At 37.6% G+C, this 21,532-nt stretch overlaps 1 protein-coding gene across 4 annotated transcripts in view; it reads left to right on the forward strand.

Annotated features, from left to right (window-relative positions):
* Positions 1-21,532, forward strand: part of LOC132126706 (myotubularin-related protein 13-like) — a 169,302-nt gene that overhangs the window by 95,867 nt on the left and 51,903 nt on the right. For all 4 annotated transcript variants that reach the window (XM_059538173.1, XM_059538180.1, XM_059538160.1 and 1 more), the window contains exons 7-16: positions 2,158-2,290; positions 2,632-2,740; positions 2,862-2,975; positions 4,198-4,275; positions 4,521-4,634; positions 6,295-6,423; positions 9,928-10,026; positions 10,529-10,733; positions 11,395-11,504; positions 12,249-12,398. In XM_059538173.1, the coding sequence (XP_059394156.1) occupies positions 2,158-2,290; positions 2,632-2,740; positions 2,862-2,975; positions 4,198-4,275; positions 4,521-4,634; positions 6,295-6,423; positions 9,928-10,026; positions 10,529-10,733; positions 11,395-11,504; positions 12,249-12,398 (1,241 nt within the window). The remainder of the gene's footprint in view (positions 1-2,157; positions 2,291-2,631; positions 2,741-2,861; positions 2,976-4,197; positions 4,276-4,520; positions 4,635-6,294; positions 6,424-9,927; positions 10,027-10,528; positions 10,734-11,394; positions 11,505-12,248; positions 12,399-21,532) is intronic.

Consider the following 21,532-nt stretch of genomic DNA (forward strand, 5'->3'; position numbering starts at 1 on the left):
CAAGCAAACATTTGACGGTAGCCATTGAAAAAAATGTGGAAGTCAACGTCTGATTACCAATGTTCCTCAAAATATCAACAATTGAAATAAATTCATACAGGTTTGGAGGATAAGTAAATGATAGTAGTAAATGGTGATCAAATGTTTATTTTTGGGTGAACTATCCTTTTAAATACCATGTCCATTAAGCCAGATGCACATTTGTCTACATTTTAAGATAATATTTTATACTTTATCCAATTACATATAATTAAAAATATAATCTCTGATCAACACAGTGGTCTTTCGTTCTTGAATAATTATGTTTTTTTAATGAATCAAGTCACTGATACTGTGACACATTCCTAAAAGTCATTAGCTTCATTCCAGAATTTTGAACGAATTGGTTGAATGAATGAATCTAAATGCCACTTCACAGTGCCACCTCTGGAGTGCAAAGATGGATTTAGCTGATTTCCTTTAATCGGTAACAGCCCTGTATTAAATAAATGTAAAAAAAAAATAAATAAATGAAAGGTAAAAGAGGTTAGAAAGTAGCCTTTGTGAAGGTAAAAAAGTTTTAAATGTCACCCCTTAATGCCAAACGTCCGGAAAAGTTTCTGTCACAGCTTTTTCTGTCCCTTTCTGTGCATGGGTCAGAAATGTGTAGCCGTTCCAAAAGATAAGTGAATTTCACAATGTCAGGAAGAGTTTTACTGGATGCCTCGCACGATGACACTGAGATTCCAAGGAACGTTTAGGAGCAGCTTGTCATTCCTGTAGGACTCTAGCAAATGCTAGAAACCACTCGGACCATGACAATTCATGTCACACATTTACAATGACTTATTGCATTTCTAAAGTGGGTCGAATGGAATGACAAGTATGCAATTGACTTCATGTTCCTAAACATTTCATCCTCTCTTTGCTCATTGTTGTTTTCAGGTATGTGGTCAACAGGACAGTCAGTGTGAATTTTCATATCTTGTTCCTGTTTATTGGTGCATATCAGAGTTTGACACAGACATAATGGGAACGTTGACCCCGGCAGCGCTGCGGATGCGTCTGTTAATAGCTGGCTGTCTCTGTTTCTGCCGAGCGTGTGATTAATAGCCTCATTGGTATGTTGATGACAAACAAAAACAGGAACTGTAAACTTTTATCTCTGGCTCTCTTCTCTGACTCCCGTTGAGGAGTTTGCTATATAATTTATGTCCCCATTACATATTTGTCATTCTCTAGGCTTTTTTGCATCATTGTGATAAAGACAGATATGCAAATGAATCACACCCGCTGAGAGCGTTGTTTATTTGCATGCATTCTTGGTGTTGATTTAGCACCAGATGCACTGATGGAATTACGTAAAAGAACAGAAACTAGCCCAGATTTTTCCAGATCCCAGTTTGAGCAACGATAAGAACCAGCGGCTTCTAAACTATCTTGATTATTTTACAGCTGCTTGCCAAATAAGAATATTGGTTTTATTATTTTACTTGTAGATTAGTTTAGAAATCCTCCTAAAAACACAGTCCATTAAAGCAGTTGGCCAGAAAACAAGATTAAGTGTGCAGCAATATGAAAAGAATAAATTATTATTATTAACCTACAACATTCTTAATGCACTAGTTAGCAAACATGTTTGGAAGGTACATCTAGGAGCAAAATAGGATCTTTTTTTATTTCAGTTATTTGAAAAGAAAAAAAAGAAAAACATATATACACACACACACACACATATATATATATATATATATATATATATATATATATATATAATAGAAAAAAATTTTTTTTTAAACATTAACAGTCAAGATTTTTATATTAATTAAAAATTGATCTTAAATTTTAGTAAGATTGTTTTTTATTATTTTATACATTATATTATTATTATTAAATTTTTTTTTTTTTTTTTTTTTATTGAATGGGTGGTACAAAACAATTAAGCAATGACAGTCAAGATCTAATCATGTAAATATGATGTTTTGCGATATATCACAGTGTAAGAGTATCGTGATGGGTGAATTGGGATAAATATCATATTGTGATGTAGACAATACCTAGCCCTAGTTATAACCACTCATGTTTTCAGAAAAGGTGTTTGAATATATTTGAACAAAATTTTGCAGATCCAAAATGTCATTAGTAATTGTGCGTTTGTGTCATTTTCATGTGTTCCAGGGATCCAGAATGTTCTTAGTCTCTTCTGTGCAGTTCTGACGGAGCACAAGGTTTTGTTCCACTCTTCCAGCTATCAGAGACTAGGAGAGGCCTGCCGTGCCTTAGAGTCCCTCATGTTTCCTCTTAAGTACAGGTGGGTCAACATTGACTGTTACCGATATACCCAGAATAATTGACCGTCAGCTGCCTTGATAACAGCATCTTATTTCGTTAGCTACATTATTGTCAAATCTAGTTCAACTAAGTGCATTGCATAAAAACTAGGACAACTTAAATGCGCCAAGAAAAGCATGAATTAATGCGTCCTCTTCTGAAATAAGTGTTTAATTTAGCAAATCATTCTATTTTTAGAGTCTCTTGCAACACTATGCACTATTTTTGTTCTGTATGTAATGAGAACAGTCTGATGTTAACATCTGCTGATTGCTTGACATGATGCTGTTGGTGGTTGCCTAACTCTGATTTGGACTACAGCTACCCCTACATTCCCATCCTCCCATCTCGACTGCTGGAGGTGTTGAGCTCGCCTACGCCCTTCATCATCGGCGTGCACTCCATGTTCCAGAGCGAGATCCAAGAGCTGGTGAGCTCAAGGCCTTACAGAAAGACATTTTTCAATCTGCCTTAAAACAGGTGGTCAGATTCTGGTGACGTCTGGTGACTCATTCGCTAATTTCTGATTGGGTTTTGGTTTCTGTTTACAGCTCGATGTGATCATTGCTGACCTTGACGGAGGAACAATTAAAATACCGGAGTGTATACACCTCTCCCAGCTCCCCGAACCCCTGTTGCACAATACTCAAAAAGCACTGTCCATGGTAAAAAATAAAAATCACATACATTATAGTGTCATGTAATTTATTTAATGTGCATTTCGAGTTGAATTCAAGTAGGCATTGCATGCATATGTTTACTTTAGTTATTATTTTAAACGTTTGAAAAAATACATAAATATATAATATGGTAAAAGACTTTTTTAACATTTGAGGAAACTCCTAACCCTAAATAAACAGTAGAAACTTCACCTGTCCTACACCACTTTGCTTTTGACCTGAATTAATCTTGAAGACATCGAGGAGGGAGCTTTTACTTTTTTTAAGATTATACCATATAAGACTTACATATATAATTGCAGTCCAATGGAAAATACTCGCTTCTGCTATTGGTAATTTTGACTTTTACCACGGAATTCACACTCTTTTTACTGTTTTAACTGTGTGTTGAAATTCCATTAAAAGGATGTTTAATCAGGCCATTTATATAACCAATATCTCCAATGGGCTTTAAAAGTGAGTGTCAAAACCTTTTATGTTCTAGTTTCCTTAGCTGTCGGGCTGTCTGAACTATAGACTGTAGTTCATGATCTGCACCCAGAACCCATATCTCAAACTGATTTTGAGCTTAAATAGTAAGTGAAAGATCAGATTGTATTCAAAATAATCTGTCAAAAAATCAATAGTCAAATTAAAATGTCTAACAGATGTGTAATGATAGAATTGTATTATGCCTAAAGGGACAAATTATATTGTTTTTATTCATTTGGTAAGGTTGTTTATGAGGACAAAAACAACTTATCCATGCTCTTGAGAAAAGTTTTTTTTTTTTTTGGATTTGGAGTGTTTTTCTCCTGACAGCAATGATATGAGCCAGATCAGAGATACTTTGATAATTTGATTTGGGCCGGTAAACAAGCATCTAGAAACCATCATGAACTATAGCAAACACGTATCAATGCCCTGGTAACAACCCACAACACCAGGTGTGCAGAGGAATTGGCGTTTAAATTTATTTTAAAATACTTCTATTTCTATTTGCTTTTTATAGTGGTGTAGAAATTCTTCACACTTGGTCTTTAATCGTCGCTAATCTGCTCTTTCAACATACACATAACCTCTTGCACCATAATAAAGTGACGTTTTTTACGTAGCATTGAAAGATGATTCTGACTGGAGACATTCCATAAGCTATATATGCACCATTTGTCTTATTCCCTCTGATAGCAGGATAGTTCCTCACTGTAAATACCTTCTTTGTTTTCAGGTTTTGAATCCAGATCTGGAAGTAGCAGATAATGCCTTCCCACCCCCTCGTTCTGCTCCATCCAACCTCAAACTGCTGGTAAGAGCATGGTTTGTCTATTTTCGCTTGTACAATCTTGCAAGGTTACATGTGAATTTTGCGGAATGTGTGGCTGTCTCTAACTGGGACTTCAGGGGGCTGAAAAATCTGTTCATTTCGAACTCCCATCACGTACACGGTTTATTTTGAGGCGAGAAAATTTTCACTCTGACTCATTCCATCCTCGTACGTTTATCTGGAATGTCTCTCAGTCGCTTCTATTCTGGCTTTCTTGTTTTTGACAGGATAAGGAGGTGAGGGCGGTCTTCCTGCGCTTGTTTGCACAACTCTTCCAGGGCTACAGGTCCTGTCTGCAACTCATTCGCATCCATTCCGAACCTGTGATTCACTTTCATAAGGTGAGAGCGGGGCGCTGATCTGCAGCTTTATCATGTTAAACCTCATTTGGAGAGTAATCAGGCCCATCAGCCCACGAGCGATTAGGAGCAATTACTGTCATCATGCCAGATCAGTCCAGTAAACTCAAGTGCTTGCATAATGACTGTTCGAGAAGGATCTTCTTGCTAATTATGTCCAGGGTTTTCAGTGAGAGGTCTGTAACAGTTCAGCAGGGCTCTGTAGGCAGATGTTATTACCCTCATGTTATTTCAAGGAATTTATTCAAAAAAGTAAATAAGCATTAGTAACTCAGTGAATAGGAACTAGCGCTTTCAGGATATCTAAAACACCTTAGTTTAAACCTCTAACAGAATGAAACAGGAAATTTAAACCTGGCTTTATCCTCCGTTAAGGTTTCGTTTCTGGAAATGAACGAAATAAATAGATTTAAGATAATGCTATTATAAAATATAAATGACATTATGTTCAGTGATTAATCGACTGGGGAAGTATGGTGTTATCTATTAGTTGTTGTTTTTTTACCCTATTCACATATAGTCTTTTGATTACATGTTTTGCTTTAACCAAAGTATAGGCCAGAACTGGATCTACTGATCTACTAAAATATCAAAATAATGATGTGCTAATGAATTGCTCATAATTTCTTCTCTCATTAATATTCCTAGAAGATCCAGGGTGGATGTCAAAATTGTTACAATTATGAAAAAATACATGATTATTTGGTGAACATCACCTTAGTAAACTGAACAAAAAAATCAGTAACACTCCAGATGTGCATATTTTGTTGAATTATAACTATATTTTTGTTGAAAAGGTACATTGCCATCTTGCTATGAACAAAATGATTTGAACGCACCTGATATCATGATTACGACTACCCAACTCGTAAATATGAACTTCTTAGGAGGACTTTAACACACTGAATAAATATTAATCTCATCTCATGTTATATAGGCTGCCAGACGCTACAAACAACTCTGACTGGTTTGAAATACAGCATTCTTTATCTTACCTTAACCCAAGGCAGCTTGCACTTGTACAAACACCTGCCTTTTCATAAACAACGTGGGTTTGGTTCAGAGCCAGAGAATGAAAGAATAATCTCAATGAACTCGCTAGATAAGCACTGAGCTTTGCCTCGTCCACGCTTCACTTTGAAGTGCCTGGGTGCAAACGTAAGCGCTCGTGCCGATGGTATCGTGGTTAGTTTGTTTAAAACACTTTGGTCCGTCAGATTGTCCTCGCACTGAGCCATATGAAAAGCATCAAACTTACATTTGCAAGTGTTATTTCACCCCCCAACCTGTTTTTGTTTGTGTCGGCCGATGTCTCTGTGGCAACGTCTCAACACGACCCTCATAAACCATCCCACATGGCTCAGATTATAGCACAAGAATGCTTGACATCCTGAAACTGAGCAACTTCTCCTGCCAAATGCTCCTTAATTTACTGGCTGATGCTGCAGGGGATCAGTTTAAAATATACATATGCCCATCTCATTTGATGTAGCTGGTGATACAGATAACAGACGTCTGTCTTTGTTTCTTCTGGAAGTTGTTTCTCTCTCTGCAACATTTGAAACTTGGCTGCTGGTTTGAAGTGGAATTTAAGCAGATGCCATGATTTTGCTTTGATCGTTGACCTTCTTTTCCCTGATAGGCTGCCTTCCTGGGCCAGCGAGGCCTGATAGAAAATGACTTCCTGACCAAGGTGTTGGATGGCATGGCTTTTGCAGGATTCGTCTCTGAACGGGGACCTCCATACAGAGCCTGCGATCTGTTTGATGAGGTGCGGTACTTCTTTATCAGAGCCCACTAAATAACACAGGGGTGTAGGAATGGATAATTCATGGGTGCCCTCAAAATGCAAGGGCTGTTTGTGAACGTAGGAAACATTTGGCTACTTGCAGTGAGAAAGGCAATCCCAGAATACAATGCGACAAACTTGTTAAAAAAACAAGTCCGTCCAAGATGTTGGAGAAAGCAGGAAAAGTACATCAAACCTGAAAAAATAATCCCAAACCTACAAGCAGTGACAGAAATTAACCTTTCTGTTAAAGTTGAATATTTGGCCCCCTTTAAAGGGATAGTTCACTTTCAAATTAAATTTTGATATGTTTTAGCTTACCTCAAGGACATCCAAGATGTAGGTTTCTTTGTTTCCTCAGTATTTCCCATTTTGATATTTTTAGGTCCAACCGTTCTTGTCTGTGACTCACATAATGGATGTCTATGGTCACCACCTCAAAGAGCATGCAAAGAGGAGTCAAAATTAAACAATTCCCCATCATAAGTACACATTGATGACCTAATACAAGAAACGAGCGGTTTGTGTAAGAAAACGAACAGTATTTATATATTTTTTACCTTTTGTACACAACCATGTCCAACTGATCTGAGTTCGAGAGCTTCCTGATATGACGTGCGTGCGCGCTCTGGCTTAGTCTGCGCAAGCGCGGAAAGCCCCGGATGTGATGTCTCGCGCATGCACATCACTCATTGTTTACCACACGCTATGCTTTCAATCTGCACAGTCTAAAATATAATGCAGTAATTGTAATAAATTAATGTTTATAATGCACCCTATAATCGTTGCGTTTATAATAAAAATACAACACATTACTCACTCTATTGACAGCGTGCCATTGGGTCCCTCTGGCATTGGACGTCGCCTCCAGTTTATACGTGGCAAACTAAACACAACGTGCAAAACGCTGCGTCTCAACAGCGGAGAAAAATCAGGATCTTCAGTCAGGCAGGCGTGTGATGTGATACTGTCAATGTCCTCGTCGTCATCTTGTAGTTGTTCCATTCGTGACAACATATGCTCTCTACTTCTGGTGGCATCTCACAACACTTGCTACTTAAACACCACCAATTTTGAAGAGATCTCTGTCTCTGAGGCTTGAAGACGTGCTGCTGCAGCGGATCGCTCCTGAGTACTTGGTCTGTGTATTCTTTTTCAAATAAATATGGTTGTGAAAAAAATTCAACGTTGTCTATGGATATATTAAAATCATCTTCCATTGCAATTTCCTGTACGTCTAAATATGTTTAGATCTTCACAGTGAAAGGTAATACTTCCGAAATCTGTGTAAACCATAGGCAGTAAGTGTAAACAATGAGTGATGTACACGCGCGAGAGATCAGACTAAAGCCAGAGCGCGCGTGCACGTCACATCGGGAAGCACTCGCGAACTCAGATCAGTTGGACGTGGTTGTGTACAAGAGGTAAAAACTATATAAATACTGTTCGTTTTCTTACACAAACCGCTCATTTCGTGTCTTAGGTCATCAATGTGTACTTATGATGGGGAATTGTTTAATTTTGACTCCTCTTTGCATGCTCTTTGAGGTGGTGACCATAGACATCCATTATGTGAGTCACAGACAAGAACGGTTGGACCTAAAAATATCAAAATGGGAAATACTGAGGAAACAGAGAAACCTACATCTTGGATGTCCTTGAGGTAAGCTAAAACATACCAAAATTTAATTTGAAAATGAACTATCCCTTTAGATTGACGTCCAAATTAAACCGATTTTTATTACCTTTATAAGAGCACATTTTCCAGCACTTTAAATGTATGAAAGTATGCATTTAAATGTATATGTTCATCTAACCTACATATCCACACTATCCAAAGTGTAAGAATAATTGTTGTTACAGTGACAAAAAAAGAAAGCCATATCAGGTTATGTCATCATTCTTTCAAAAAGATCAAGTCTTGGTCATAAATAAGCACAACACTTAAATAAAAAAGAACTAGTATGCTATATAAGACTACTTATTACAGATATTATATATCTTAAAAGAATATACTCATGTGGAAAATGAAAATGTGTCATAGTCAGTCAGTTGAACTTAAGAGTATTTTTGTAAAAGATTTCTTTATATGTAATTTCATAATTATATTGTCTTGAAGTGTACTACAAAATGTACTGAGATGTATTTCTGCAGTACTACAAATTGTAGTCCTTTATTGATACAAAATGACAAATGACATGAAATTGTAGTTAGTAACATAATCCATTACATTACACTTTTTAGGTAATATGTTCATCGTTAAATGTTATGAGATTGTTTTAAATAGAATATAGAAACTTGAAATGTTGGAAAAATGTTTTAAGTATACAACTCAAAATGACAGCAGGTGGAGGCAAGTCATTACTTTAATTAATGCATCATTGATTCATTCATTCAGCCATTTCGTTCAAAACGACAGATTCATTCAGGAATCAAACAAATGATTGTCTTTATGAATGGATCACTGAATCATAGAATTAAAAAATTCTGAAGATGCAACGGTTCTGCTGTGACTCTTTTTACACAGCAGAACAGAGCAAAACAGTCAATATTGTGACTAAAACGTACTTCACTTAATAATAACTTAAACATACAGTAGGTTATTTTTAACGTATTTATATTTTTTATTATGCACCACTGGATAAACTATTAAATAGTGATGTGATCTTAAAAGGAGGACAAATGATTGTGTGGCTCAAGGCTGTGCTGGTAGGTTGACAGAGTGTTTCAAAACCAGACTGTCTGACCTAAAACCGGACAAATGCCCACCCTAATTGAGTATTGCAGTGTTAGCATAGCAACATGCCATAACATACCATAAATAAGTTATGTCCCAAATGACACACTATATACTATGCACTATTTACTAATATGGAGGTTATTATGGAATCCAACACTGGAGCCATTCCTCTAATATTGCACACTTCACTTCATTTGGGTATTTGAAGTCTGTTTATTTAAAAAAAAAAAAAAATGGCATAGAGTACTGCATGAGTAAGCGAAGTGAGATCCTTAATGATTCATGTCTCCTCTTCTCTTCATGTTGCTGCCTATATAGAGCATCCCATATCAGTCACTTATATGATTTATTTCTGTTAGGATGCTGCCCATCTAGACCGTAGACGGCAAGGAAACTTGCTAGTTGTTAAAACAGAGCCCATTTTTGTCTTCAGAATATTACTAAATAATCTGATGGAATCAGAATGAAATTTGTGACTATGTCATCATGTACTGTATGGCACGATTCAGTAAACAACTGTAATCGGATTGAATCATTGTTATAGCAAATATTTACTCTTCTACTAAGTAACATCATTCCACAAGAGGAAGATAATACATGCGTGACTCAATGTAGCTGAGTGAAATTCCAGCTATTGTTCTGGGTAGTGTTAAATCAATTACAGGTGGAAAAACTGATTTCTTGTGCACATTGGGACCACAGATTCATGGGTTCCTACACTGAACTGCTCTCTTTCTGTTCTGTAGCTGGTGGCCCTAGATGTAGACTGCTTTAAGGAGGAAGAGGAGAACCTGCTCAAATTCCAGAAGCGCTTGCGAGAGCTGTCCGAGCAACTTTACAAAAACGTAAGCACATGACGCCATCTCTGTCGGCTCCTTCAGGTGCTTGAACTTTAGTGGCTTTAGTTTAGTTTAGAAAACTTTAGTTTTCTCTGTCCTTGTGGTTGACCTTTTGTTTTTGCCAAGAGTTCCCCCTTATCACGTTTGATGGATATTATTAAGAGCCATGGCTTCTTTAAAGATGAACTCTGTAATTTTCCCCCCATTATTAAAAGTTTTACTACACTTAAAGACTTAATAGTACTTTTGATGAATGTTTTGTAAGTGAGGTACACTCACGTGAAAGTGGATCACCTTTTTGGATCAAATGCTGCTCAGTTTATCCCAGGTATTGGAAATTTTCACTCGCAGGATGAATGAAAGCACATTTTGTGTAGAGGTTGTAGTGCTCATAGAGTTATGCTCTTGATGACAGATGGTGAACTTTTTCCAGTTTTTACAAGGAAAACCATTATGCTGCGGCTCTTAATGCAAAATTTAGACAGTTATTTTGACATGCTTTCTGTAGGAGAACCCAAACCCCCACATGGCGTTCCAGAAAGTGCCTCGGCCCACCGAGGGCTCACATCTGCGGGTGCATGTGGTGCCCTTTCCCTTGTTGGAGGAGGAGAGGGTGGAGGAGTTGATACAGGAAGGCCTTGCCAAGCAGCACACCGCCCCTATCAGTACCCGTCCAGAGAGGAAGTGTGTGGTGCCTGCTGGACCCCCTGTGGGTGAGTGAGAAAAATATTATTATATTAACTAGTGCATATACTACTAGTCAAAGGCTTGCAGTAATTACGAATTTTTTGTTTTTGAATGAAACCTCTTATGCACACTTACGCTGCATTTATTTGATAAAATAAACAGTAAAACAGTAATTTTGTGGAATTATTATTAATTAAACCATTCTCTTTTTTTATATATTTTAAAATGTAATTTATTCCTGAGATGCAAAGCTAAATTTTCAGAGAGGGTAACATTGGTTAAGGTCAGCATGATAAAGTTAAGTTTAAATTGGTTCGAGACGGATAATTATTATAAAATATGGATTTGGCAGACAAAAAAAGGTTCTAAACCTCTGATTTACTTATTTGTAATGTAATTTAAAAAATGTAGAACTTTTGAGGATTAATGCAGAATAAAAGGGTGATCAGGATCCTGGTGTGAAGCACAGGGGTCTTGTGTCATCCTGAATTGGGCTATTTGATTAGTTTTTGAAAGGGGTTACTTATTGACACTGGTGTCTTCACACAGTGTCTCCTGTTATAATAGCAATAAACCACTTGAGATGGTGTGTAATAGTGATTTTTATCACAGTTAAGACGTTTACAGTATTAACACTTCTCTTTGTGTTGTGCAATGCATTGTTAACTGTTCTTATCTTTTGTGCAGTGTCTATCATGGGCAAGCCCAGCTCGGTCTTTAACAGCGCTCGTAGACTGGAGGTGGTCCGGACTTGCATCGGTTTCATCTTTGACAACAAGTCTCTGGAAACAGAGAAGGTGATGCAATCATTTCTGTGATGACAGAAGCCTTAAACACACAAATTCACTTGTGCATCTGGAAAAAGACAGCATGCAGATTAGCATGCGTTAGTGATGGCATTCACAGCGCGATAAGCAAAGCTTTCCAGCTGCAAGTCGTACAGATGTAGGAGGAAAGGGGTGAACAAACAGTCACACATATTCTTCTAATTTCCCTGCCCTTATCACTTATACTAATATTGTTCTAACTTTAACTGTGACTGCTGTTTGTCTAATGCATCTCAACATTTTTTTTAAGATAAATAACTCTTAAAATTACCTGTAGCAAAGGAAATCTACTCCCAGAGGATGTTTGAGCCTGCCATCACATGCGTGTGTTTGCATTGGAGTGGTAGCCAGCACACATTTGAGTTTAAACTATAGGTTATACAATGCAAGCTTGCATCCCTTTACAGTTGTAAAAATGTTCTTCTTGCAGCTTAATGGCTTCTCTGAGCTAGTAAAGACATCACCTCCACACAACCTCTACTCCATCGGCCCGAGTAAACCTGAGAGGAGGGTGCTGCCTCTGTCTAGACTTAAAATCTCATCAATAACAACCGTTCTGGAATTTTAACTATAGGTCAGAGGTCGCCTGGCTGGATTTAGCTGGAGTGATTGCGCCCTTTGCATGCTCGTATACAAGCGAACCACTTTAGGTGGATGGTAAGCACTTAAAAAGCATATGTTTTAGTAATGTCTTGATGCTGCTGTTTCTTTCAGGCACTCCCTGCAGCTCTTCGGGCCCTGAAAAGCAAAGCAGCACGCCAGTGCCTGACCGAAGAGCTCAGCCACCACGTGCAGCAGAACCGTGCTATCCTGGACCACCAGCAGTTTGATCATATCATTCGCATGATGAACTGCGCTCTACAGGTGGGCATCAGTATTACCAGAATTTATTACCACAGCGACCTAAAAGCAAAAGCCCCAGAGCAGTTAGTCAAGTAATACGATTACTCCTGCTAGAGTTCCAGATCACAAAATACAGGAATGCTGCAGCACTAAAAACACTGGATTTTACTTTTTCAGTGCAGAGTTTCCTGCAGTGTTATATAGTGGTTGCTGTTGTGCAAAAAAACAATTTAAATACTCCCTTTAAAATACTGGCGATGGGACGTCCTGATAGGATCCGTGACGTAAAGTAGGTTATTAATTAAACGCTAACCCTGGAGTCGTTTTAGAAAGGACAGCAGATTTAGTGTTAAACAAACATCTCTGACAAGTAGAATCGAAGTGAACCTTTTAGTTTCGAAGTTCCAGATTTTTCCAGAATTCTTCAACCAGCACTGAGCCTGCATTGAGCCAGCATGACTTATTGCAGTACTGATTTATTACACTATAGAATATAATACAGTTTTAATTCAGAAAAGTATTATTTAGTGTGACAGTTTGGTACAGCTCACTGATCTATAAATATTGTGCTTCCTGTAAGAGGGATGTTTGATGTATGTTAAGTTGTTTAGGTTTTGCATAACTTTGTCTTTCGTGTCTAAGCATCTCATGACTTATTTTGTGTCACATTCCGTTATAACTTCTCACATTGCCATTAATCTCAGAGTAGGGTCCCTCTGGTAGTTCCTCGTGTTTTACTACTTCACTACGTCGGTGTGTCTGGTGGGGGGCGGGATTTTAATGATGCTGTGCAGGTTAAACAGCTCACGACTTTTATAGAGTCACTGGACATTCCTAACATACTTTTGTCAAAATAATACAGAACAGCCTGGGCCTTGGATGTCAACATCTGCAGCCGAGCAGAGCAGGGCTGTCAGATCAGAGAGTTTTGAAAACAACATTTTAAGAAAAATCTACATTTATACATAAAATTCTAAACCAATACAGATGAAATGGTTTCATATAGTTATGTCATCTGATAGCTAAGCTGTATGTAGGTCTGTAATGTATTGTTTTCCATTGAGAGATGAGATACATATGTGGAGGCTCTTTTAAAAGATGAAATGCATGTGCTATCAGTTACCAGAGTCTGTTAATCAAGATGAGAGACAGAAACAAGCCTGAGCAAGAGTGATTTCATGTAGATCTCCAGAGACTGTGTCAAGGACAAAGGTTTTTTGGCACAAAAAGGCAACAAGATGACATGGAACAGTGATGAAGACGACAAGCTATATGAAGAGCATATGGACAGCCCACTTGACTGATAATAATTATTTTTTAAACCTATTTAAAAAAAAAAAAAATATGGAGCACAGCACTGACCTAAATATACCAGTAACAATGAATACAGTTTTAAAAGTCATTCTAAATATAGCCCAGCCCTGAAAGTACACAGGGGTATAACTTTTTGTATATATACATTTGTATATATATATATATATATATATATATATATATATATATATATTTGTTTTATTTCATCACAGGTTATCAATTTCATAGGCTTTATTGATCTGAGCCCATGCTCCACAGTTTTTGATTAAACTTAACCAGAATTATCCACTAATAATGCTGTTTCACTCAAAAACTGAGATGCAGAAACTCAGATCATCAAAGCCTATCACCAGACGGTTATAAAAAGTAAAGCAAAATCTGTGTTAATCGAATGAAAACAAGTTGACAAAAAGATTGAGACTTGGATCAAATAGTGCATAACGAGAGATCTACAAACTATTTTTAAAAGGTCAGTCATGTTCGATTGGGAATACCAAATTAGGTAAAGGATTTTCCGCAGAGCACAACAAGGATTAAATAGATAGAAAAATCCACAACTATAATCATCATGGCACAGAGGAACGACATTGTATGATTAAAACAACAGCCAATCAAAATTCATCCTGCTTTAAAGAGTTGATCACCACATAACTGCGGTGAACACTTGTAAGAAAGAGAATGTTGTCATCCATTGGTGTGGACACTAATATAGTTGGCATTAAAGTTATTTTTATAGTTATAGTTCTTGTGGTGAACATGCCTTTACAACAGTTTTTAGAAGGAATATTCTCCTCTCTCTTCATTGAATGTAACCGAGATCATCACATCAGACTGATGCCGTTACTACCGTTACTGTCGGAAACTTTTGTTTTTGTTTTATGTAGGACATGAATCTTCCACCTCAGATATGGCTGCTGAGCTGACGTTTAGGTATCGTCAGTGGAAAGATTAATTCCCTTTGGAGCGTTTGGTATTTGAGATTTGTCGGAGAGCTCACACATATTTTAGGTTCCTGACAGGTATGCGCTGTTTTCGAAGAACAAAACTTGAGTTCATAGCCTTAATATTGGATCATCTTGCTCACAAGATCAGGGAAACAATCACAAGATTTTTTTTAATCATTTTTCTGTGGCATTGTAGCACTGCTTTATTGTACGTTTTAAAAGCTCTTCACATTTTCGGGATAGTTTGTAATGAGTTGTCTCGTGTGGCGCGAGGTCAGTGGATTTGTCTCAGATGAGCTGTAAGACAAACAAAAATAGCAGATTGCCTGGACACCCAAATTGCTTTCATATTACTTTGTGGGTGCTCTCATCGCCTTCAACGAAGAGCTACGACAGACAGCAGAGACGCCAGTGATTACTCAAGTTATATTTTGTGTTATTTTGTCCACACTAAGAATAGCTGGAGATATAATTGCACAGACAGTTTTACCATAAATCTGTTCTTGTTTTTGATTTAGTTTTTCCTGACTCAGTGATATTGTCACATTGTTGCTGTGTTTGATTTTTATGTCAACGGCAAGTGATGCAACAAACTAGATTGTTCCCTTTATGAACTCAGTGTTTTACACTGCAAAGTGAACACAGCAATAATAAAGCTGTCTAGTCATTACGCAACCTAGTTTAATGTAGTTTAATGTCATTTCTTACTATGTAGATTTGGTGTAAAATTTATATGTAATTACATTTATTTAGGGCTATTATTGTCTTTGAGACAAGAAGTTTTCACTAATACCGAGGGTTTTCAGACTTTCTTACAATTTTTATGTAAAATTCGAGCGCTAAGGGGGTCATGGAAACGTTAATGGAAAAAAAGTGTAAAAATGTTTTTCATCAAAAAATAAATGATAAAAATATGATTAAAATAAGAGTATGAGGAAATACATATTATATATGTATAATATTTTAATAAGTAGAAAAAATATGTAATGTAACTTAATATTAATATTAGTTATAACTTGATTTTTAACAGTATAAATTGGGTGTATATACAAATATATATATATAAACCCTATGACTCTGCATTTATTTGGTAAATGAAGTTAAACGGATCATAGATGATCCATGATCCGTACGGACCAAAACCCACGGTTTGGCACACATGTGACCCATGGCTTAATTGCAAAATGTAACCAATCATAACAGTCGAATTGTAATAAATTCCAAAAAGGAAAGGGAACTTGATTCGTTACTTGCGCACACATGATGAAGCGCGCACATGCATTTCAGACAGTGCACGAACACTGAACTGAATCCTCTGAACAGACACATACACATAAAATTATGAGAAAATACCCATCTCGACAATCGTTCAGGTAAATGCAGTCATTTGTTTCTCAAGTGAATGAAAACAGCTGAGAAAGAAATTGGATATGATGTGTAGGTCTTAAAGGGACAGCGTTCTATAAATACTGCTGCTGTCATAAATGATCATCAAACAACAAAACAGCTGTGATACAAATCATGTGATCTGTGTATTAAATGCCACTCCATCTGAAAGCACGCTTTATGATTAATCATAGAACCGGCGTTACTGACGAGATGCGCATGACAATCACATGCAATTTATCGTGCAGCCCTAAGTTTGTTTGTTTTTCATAAAGTACAATGTAGATGAGGAAAACTAGTATGCAGAGTGTATTCAAAGCACTGCCATTACTGTCTAGAGTGTGTGGAATGGTGCGCTGTGATTGATTGTTACTGTTTACAGTGCGTGGAATGGTGCACTGTGATTGGTTGTTACTGTTTACAGTGCGTGGAATGGTGCACTGTGATTGGTTGTTACTGTTTACAGTGCGTGGAATGGTGCACTGTGATTGGTTGTTACTGTTTACAGTGCGTGGAATGGTGCACTGTGATTGGTTGTTACTGTTTACAGTGCGTGGAATGGTGCACTGTGATTGGTTGTTACCGTTTACAGTGCGTGGAATGGTGCACTGTGATTGGTTGTTACCGTTTACAGTGCGTGGAATGGTGCATGGTGATTGGTTGTTAATGTTTACAGTGCGTGGAATGGTGCACTGTGATTGGTTGTTACTGTTTACAGTGCGTGGAATGGTGCTCTGTGATTGGTTGTTACTGTTTACAGTGCGTGGAATGGTGCTCTGTGATTGCTTGTTACTGTTTACAGTGCGTGGAATGGTGCACTGTGATTGGTTGTTACTGTTTACAGTGCGTGGAATGGTGCATGGTGATTGGTTGTTAATGTTTACAGTGCGTGGAATGGTGCACTGTGATTGGTTGTTACTGTTTACAGTGCGTGGAATGGTGCACTGTGATTGGTTGTTACTGTTTACAGTGCGTGTAATGGTGCACTGTGATTGGTTGTTACTGTTTACAGTGCGTGGAATGGTGCACTGTGATTGGTTGTTACTGTTTACAGTGCGTGGAATGGTGCATGGTGATTGGTTGTTAATGTTTACAGTGCGTGGAATGGTGCACTGTGATTGGTTGTTACCGTTTACAGTGCGTGGAATGGTGCATGGTGATTGGTTGTTAATGTTTACAGTGCGTGGAATGGTGCACTGTGATTGGTTGTTACTGTTTACAGTGCGTGGAATGGTGCTCTGTGATTGGTTGTTACTGTTTACAGTGCGTGGAATGGTGCTCTGTGATTGGTTGTTACCGTTTACAGTGCGTGGAATGGTGCATGGTGAATGGTTGAGCGGATATATCACATTCTGCAGAGAAAGGAGACTGGTGTTTGTTGCGGTTTGGAGAAAAAAAAGGAGAAAACATGACCTTATAACTCGGCGGATATTGTATTTTGCATAAAATAAAAAATAGATTTTTGAATACCGACCAGATACTATACTTATTTTGGCAGAAAAAAAGGTGTTTATCGCGTTTTGGAACCAAGCTCTTCATATGCAAGTATTTAAACCTGTGTGCATTCCATTTGTATTTCTGATAGCAGCAAGCGTCATAGGAATAAATCACACACACCGACGCTGACAAACATTTGTGACATCCTTTCCTGCTTCCTTGAATCATCACATTGCTTTTGTTTAAAAGCTAGATGACATTTATAGTTTTTTTCCTAAGTGTTTGTTATAATATGTAGACAATATAATTGTCATCCAAACATGCGCATGACCTCAGGCATCTGGACTCTGGCTCCATCTGTTTGAGGTTGTCAGCTTTGCGAACTGCAGTGTGTGACAGATGTGGAAGAAGACGGAGCCATGGTACCACATATCTCCTTCGCAACTCTGGCGATCCCAGCAGAGGAAGCCTGATTTTACGCAACTTCTCGGAAAATCAGAGAGCTGTTAACACATATTTGTTGTGCATTCTTCGGGTATTTACTGTTGACGACTGTTGACATATAGGACACCTCCCGGTTTGATTTCAGACGTAAGAATGGAGCCCGAGTCAGTGCTCTTGAACTGTTCTTATCTCGCCAGACAATAAATCCGATAGACCTTATTGTTTTTAAAACAAGCTCATAACAAGCCCATTAATAAGGCTAATATACAGAGTCTTGTTTTCTTCTGCTGTGCGTTTCGTCCAGCTACGGCGGGTTCTGGAGCTGAAAGTTGTGCAAGCCCAAGGTCTGGCATGCGATGAATCGGAGATGCACTATGGCATCCCAGTCATTTCCTGTGCCGCAGGGTTAGGGGCCAGCTCTGGCCTGCTTTATCAGCGGGGGGCCCTTTCAAACCCTTACTCAGCCTGTCAGTCACACGCACATTTGTTTTATGCTGTGCTGGGGGTGAAGGGAAGCAGATCAGAGCTTTGCACATCTGTTCTGCAGACTGCTTGAACAGTACAGTACAGCAGCCATTTGCTAAAGGTGCTCTGTAATCATTCATTTACATTTATAGTTTGTGCCAAATACACACTGAACAGAAAGTTAAAACATCCCTACTATACATTGATAATTTTTGTGTGTGTGTTCTTTGGTGTGCACAAATGTATCAATTATATAAACTTCTTATAACATTACTGGATAATTTGCACAAAAAGTGTTTTAATCTATTGACAGCCCTAATTCTAACTATTAAAGTTTATATAAATATTTTGACTTTATAATACTTAATACAGTTATATTATATTTTGAAGTTTATAGAAAAGAGAAACATTATTGAAAATATTTGAATATTTATTTTTTTATTATACCAAATTCCATTATTATATTATATCATATGATGTTAAACAACTACAAACCGAATTCCGGAAAAGTTGGGACGTTTTTTAAATTTTAATAAAATGAAAACTAAAGGAATTTCAAATCACATGAGCCAATATTTTATTCACAATAGAACATAGATAACGTAGCAAATGTTTAAACTGAGAAATTTTACACTTTTATCCACTTAATTAGCTCATTTAAAATTTAATGCCTGCTACAGGTCTCAAAAAAGTTGGCACGGGGGCAACAAATGGCTAAAAAAGCAAGCAGTTTTGAAAAGATTCAGCTGGGAGAACATCTAGTGATTAAGTTAATTGATATCAGGTCTGTAACATGATTAGCTATAAAAGCTTTGTCTTAGAGAAGCAGAGTCTCTCAGAAGTAAAGATGGGCAGAGGCTCTCCAATCTGTGAAAGACTGCGTAAAAGAATTGTGGAAAACTTTAAAAACAATGTTCCTCAACGTCAAATTGCAAAGGCTTTGCAAATCTCATCATCTACAGTGCATAACATCATCAAAAGATTCAGAGAAACTGGAGAAATCTCTGTGCTAAGGGACAAGGCCGGAGACCTTTATTGGATGCCCGTGGTCTTCGGGCTCTCAGACGACACTGCATCACTCATCGGCATGATTGTGTCAATGACATTACTAAATGGGCCCAGGAATACTTTTAGAAACCACTGTCGGTAAACACAATCCGCCGTGCCATCAGCAGATGCCAACTAAAGCTCTATCATGCAAAAAGGAAGCCATATGTGAACATGGTCCAGAAGCGCCGTCGTGTCCTGTGGGCCAAGGCTCATTTAAAATGGACTATTTCAAAGTGGAAGTGTTTTATGGTCAGACGAGTCCAAATTTGACATTCTTGTTGGAAATCACGGACGCCGTGTCCTCCGGGCTAAAGAGGAGGGAGACCTTCCAGCATGTTATCAGCGTTCAGTTCAAAAGCCAGCATCTCTGATGGTATGGGGGTGCATAAGTGCATACGGTATGGGCAGCTTGCATGTTTTGGAAGGCTCTGTGAATGCTGAAAGGTATATAAAGGTTTTAGAGCAACATATGCTTCCCTCCAAACAACGTCTATTTCAGGGAAGGCCTTGTTTATTTCAGCAGGACAATGCAAAACCACATACTGCAGCTATAACAACAGCATGGCTTCGTCGTAGAAGAGTCCGGGTGCTAACCTGGCCTGCCAGCAGTCCAGATCTTTCACCTAAAGAGAACATTTGGCGCATCATTAAACGAAAAATACGTCAAAGACGACCACAAACTCTTCAGCAGCTGGAAATCTATATAAGGCAAGAATGGGACCAAATTCCAACAGCAAAACTCCAGCAACTTATAGCCTCAATGCCCAGACGTCTTCAAACTGTTTTGAAAAGAAAAGGAGATGCTACACCATGGTAAACATGCCCCGTCCCAACTATTTTGAGACCTGTAGCAGAAATCAAAATTGACATGAGCTCATTTTGTGCATAAAATTGTAAACTTTCTCAGTTTAAACATTTGCTATGTTATCTATGTTCTATTGTGAATAAAATATTGGCTCATGTGATTTGAAAGTCTTTTAGTTTTCATTTTATTAAAATTTAAAAAACGTCCCAACTTTTCCGGAATTCGGGTTGTAGTTTAGTAAGAAGGGGAATATTTTAAATAATTGTAAATATTTTAAATAATTCAAATGTTATCATGCCAAAGTCAACTACTATTATCAACTTCACAATATAAACAATTATATTATATTATATTTAAAATAAGTTCACAGTCTTTTCAAGAAATGACATTCTTATGACATTCCTATTTTACTATTTGATTCCAAGCTAAATATAAATAAACTAGGTTTATGTGTATTAGTGTTACACTAGGCGACATGAACTAAAAAGTTAATTGCAGCATTTTGAAAAATCATCAGCCAAAATGTGTAATCGTGGCAGCCCTAATCGTGAATGTGCATTGACAGCATGATCCAAAACCACTTTAATTCTTATGTGATTATAAAAACTACAAACTAAAATGATAGGGGAAATAACATGAAGATGAATACACAATGACAGGATTAAATATCCCATTAAAGTAAACTTGTTATATGCACATTCAAATAAGGTTTGTGAGGCACACTGGGATCTCACACTATCTTTTTTAAAGGCTAGGTCTAGGTGAGCCACCTGCTGATTTCATTTCTTTTCCTCATTTGTCTGCAGTTGTTTTGCCACCGCTGCTTGTGAACTCTAGAGCAGGAGAGCCATTGTGCTCAGTTCTTTTTCTTGGAAATAGAGCATTCAGTGGAAGATATCTGACTTGAAGTCAGATGAACTTACGCAATGCTCTGTGAAAGCTGCAGAAATAAATGTGCTGGGAAGTTGTGAAGTGCATCATTCCCATGTTGAACAAGTACAGCTTCCCATTCAAGGCTCAGCCTCACTGACTTAACAAACGACGAAGATAGGATACATTTTGCAATAAAAGTAGTTTAGATTTTTTTTAATTCTTTGCAGAAAATGTGCAGTGCTTGCTTGCCCTTATAAAAGCAATCACACTTTTAGGTTGTTGACGGTTGCTGTGTGGTTGCTAAGGTTTTCTGTGTGGTTGCTAGGGTGCTGCTTGGGTGTTCTGGCTCTTTGTTAGGTTCCTTTCTGTATCGATTCAGAAGTGTACATTTGTAAATTTGATTGCTTGGAAAAGAAAACAAGCAACACTTGATGTAT

The sequence above is a fragment of the Carassius carassius genome, chromosome 3 (genome assembly GCF_963082965.1).
Source record: "Carassius carassius chromosome 3, fCarCar2.1, whole genome shotgun sequence".
Taxonomy (NCBI): Eukaryota; Metazoa; Chordata; class Actinopteri; order Cypriniformes; family Cyprinidae; genus Carassius; species Carassius carassius.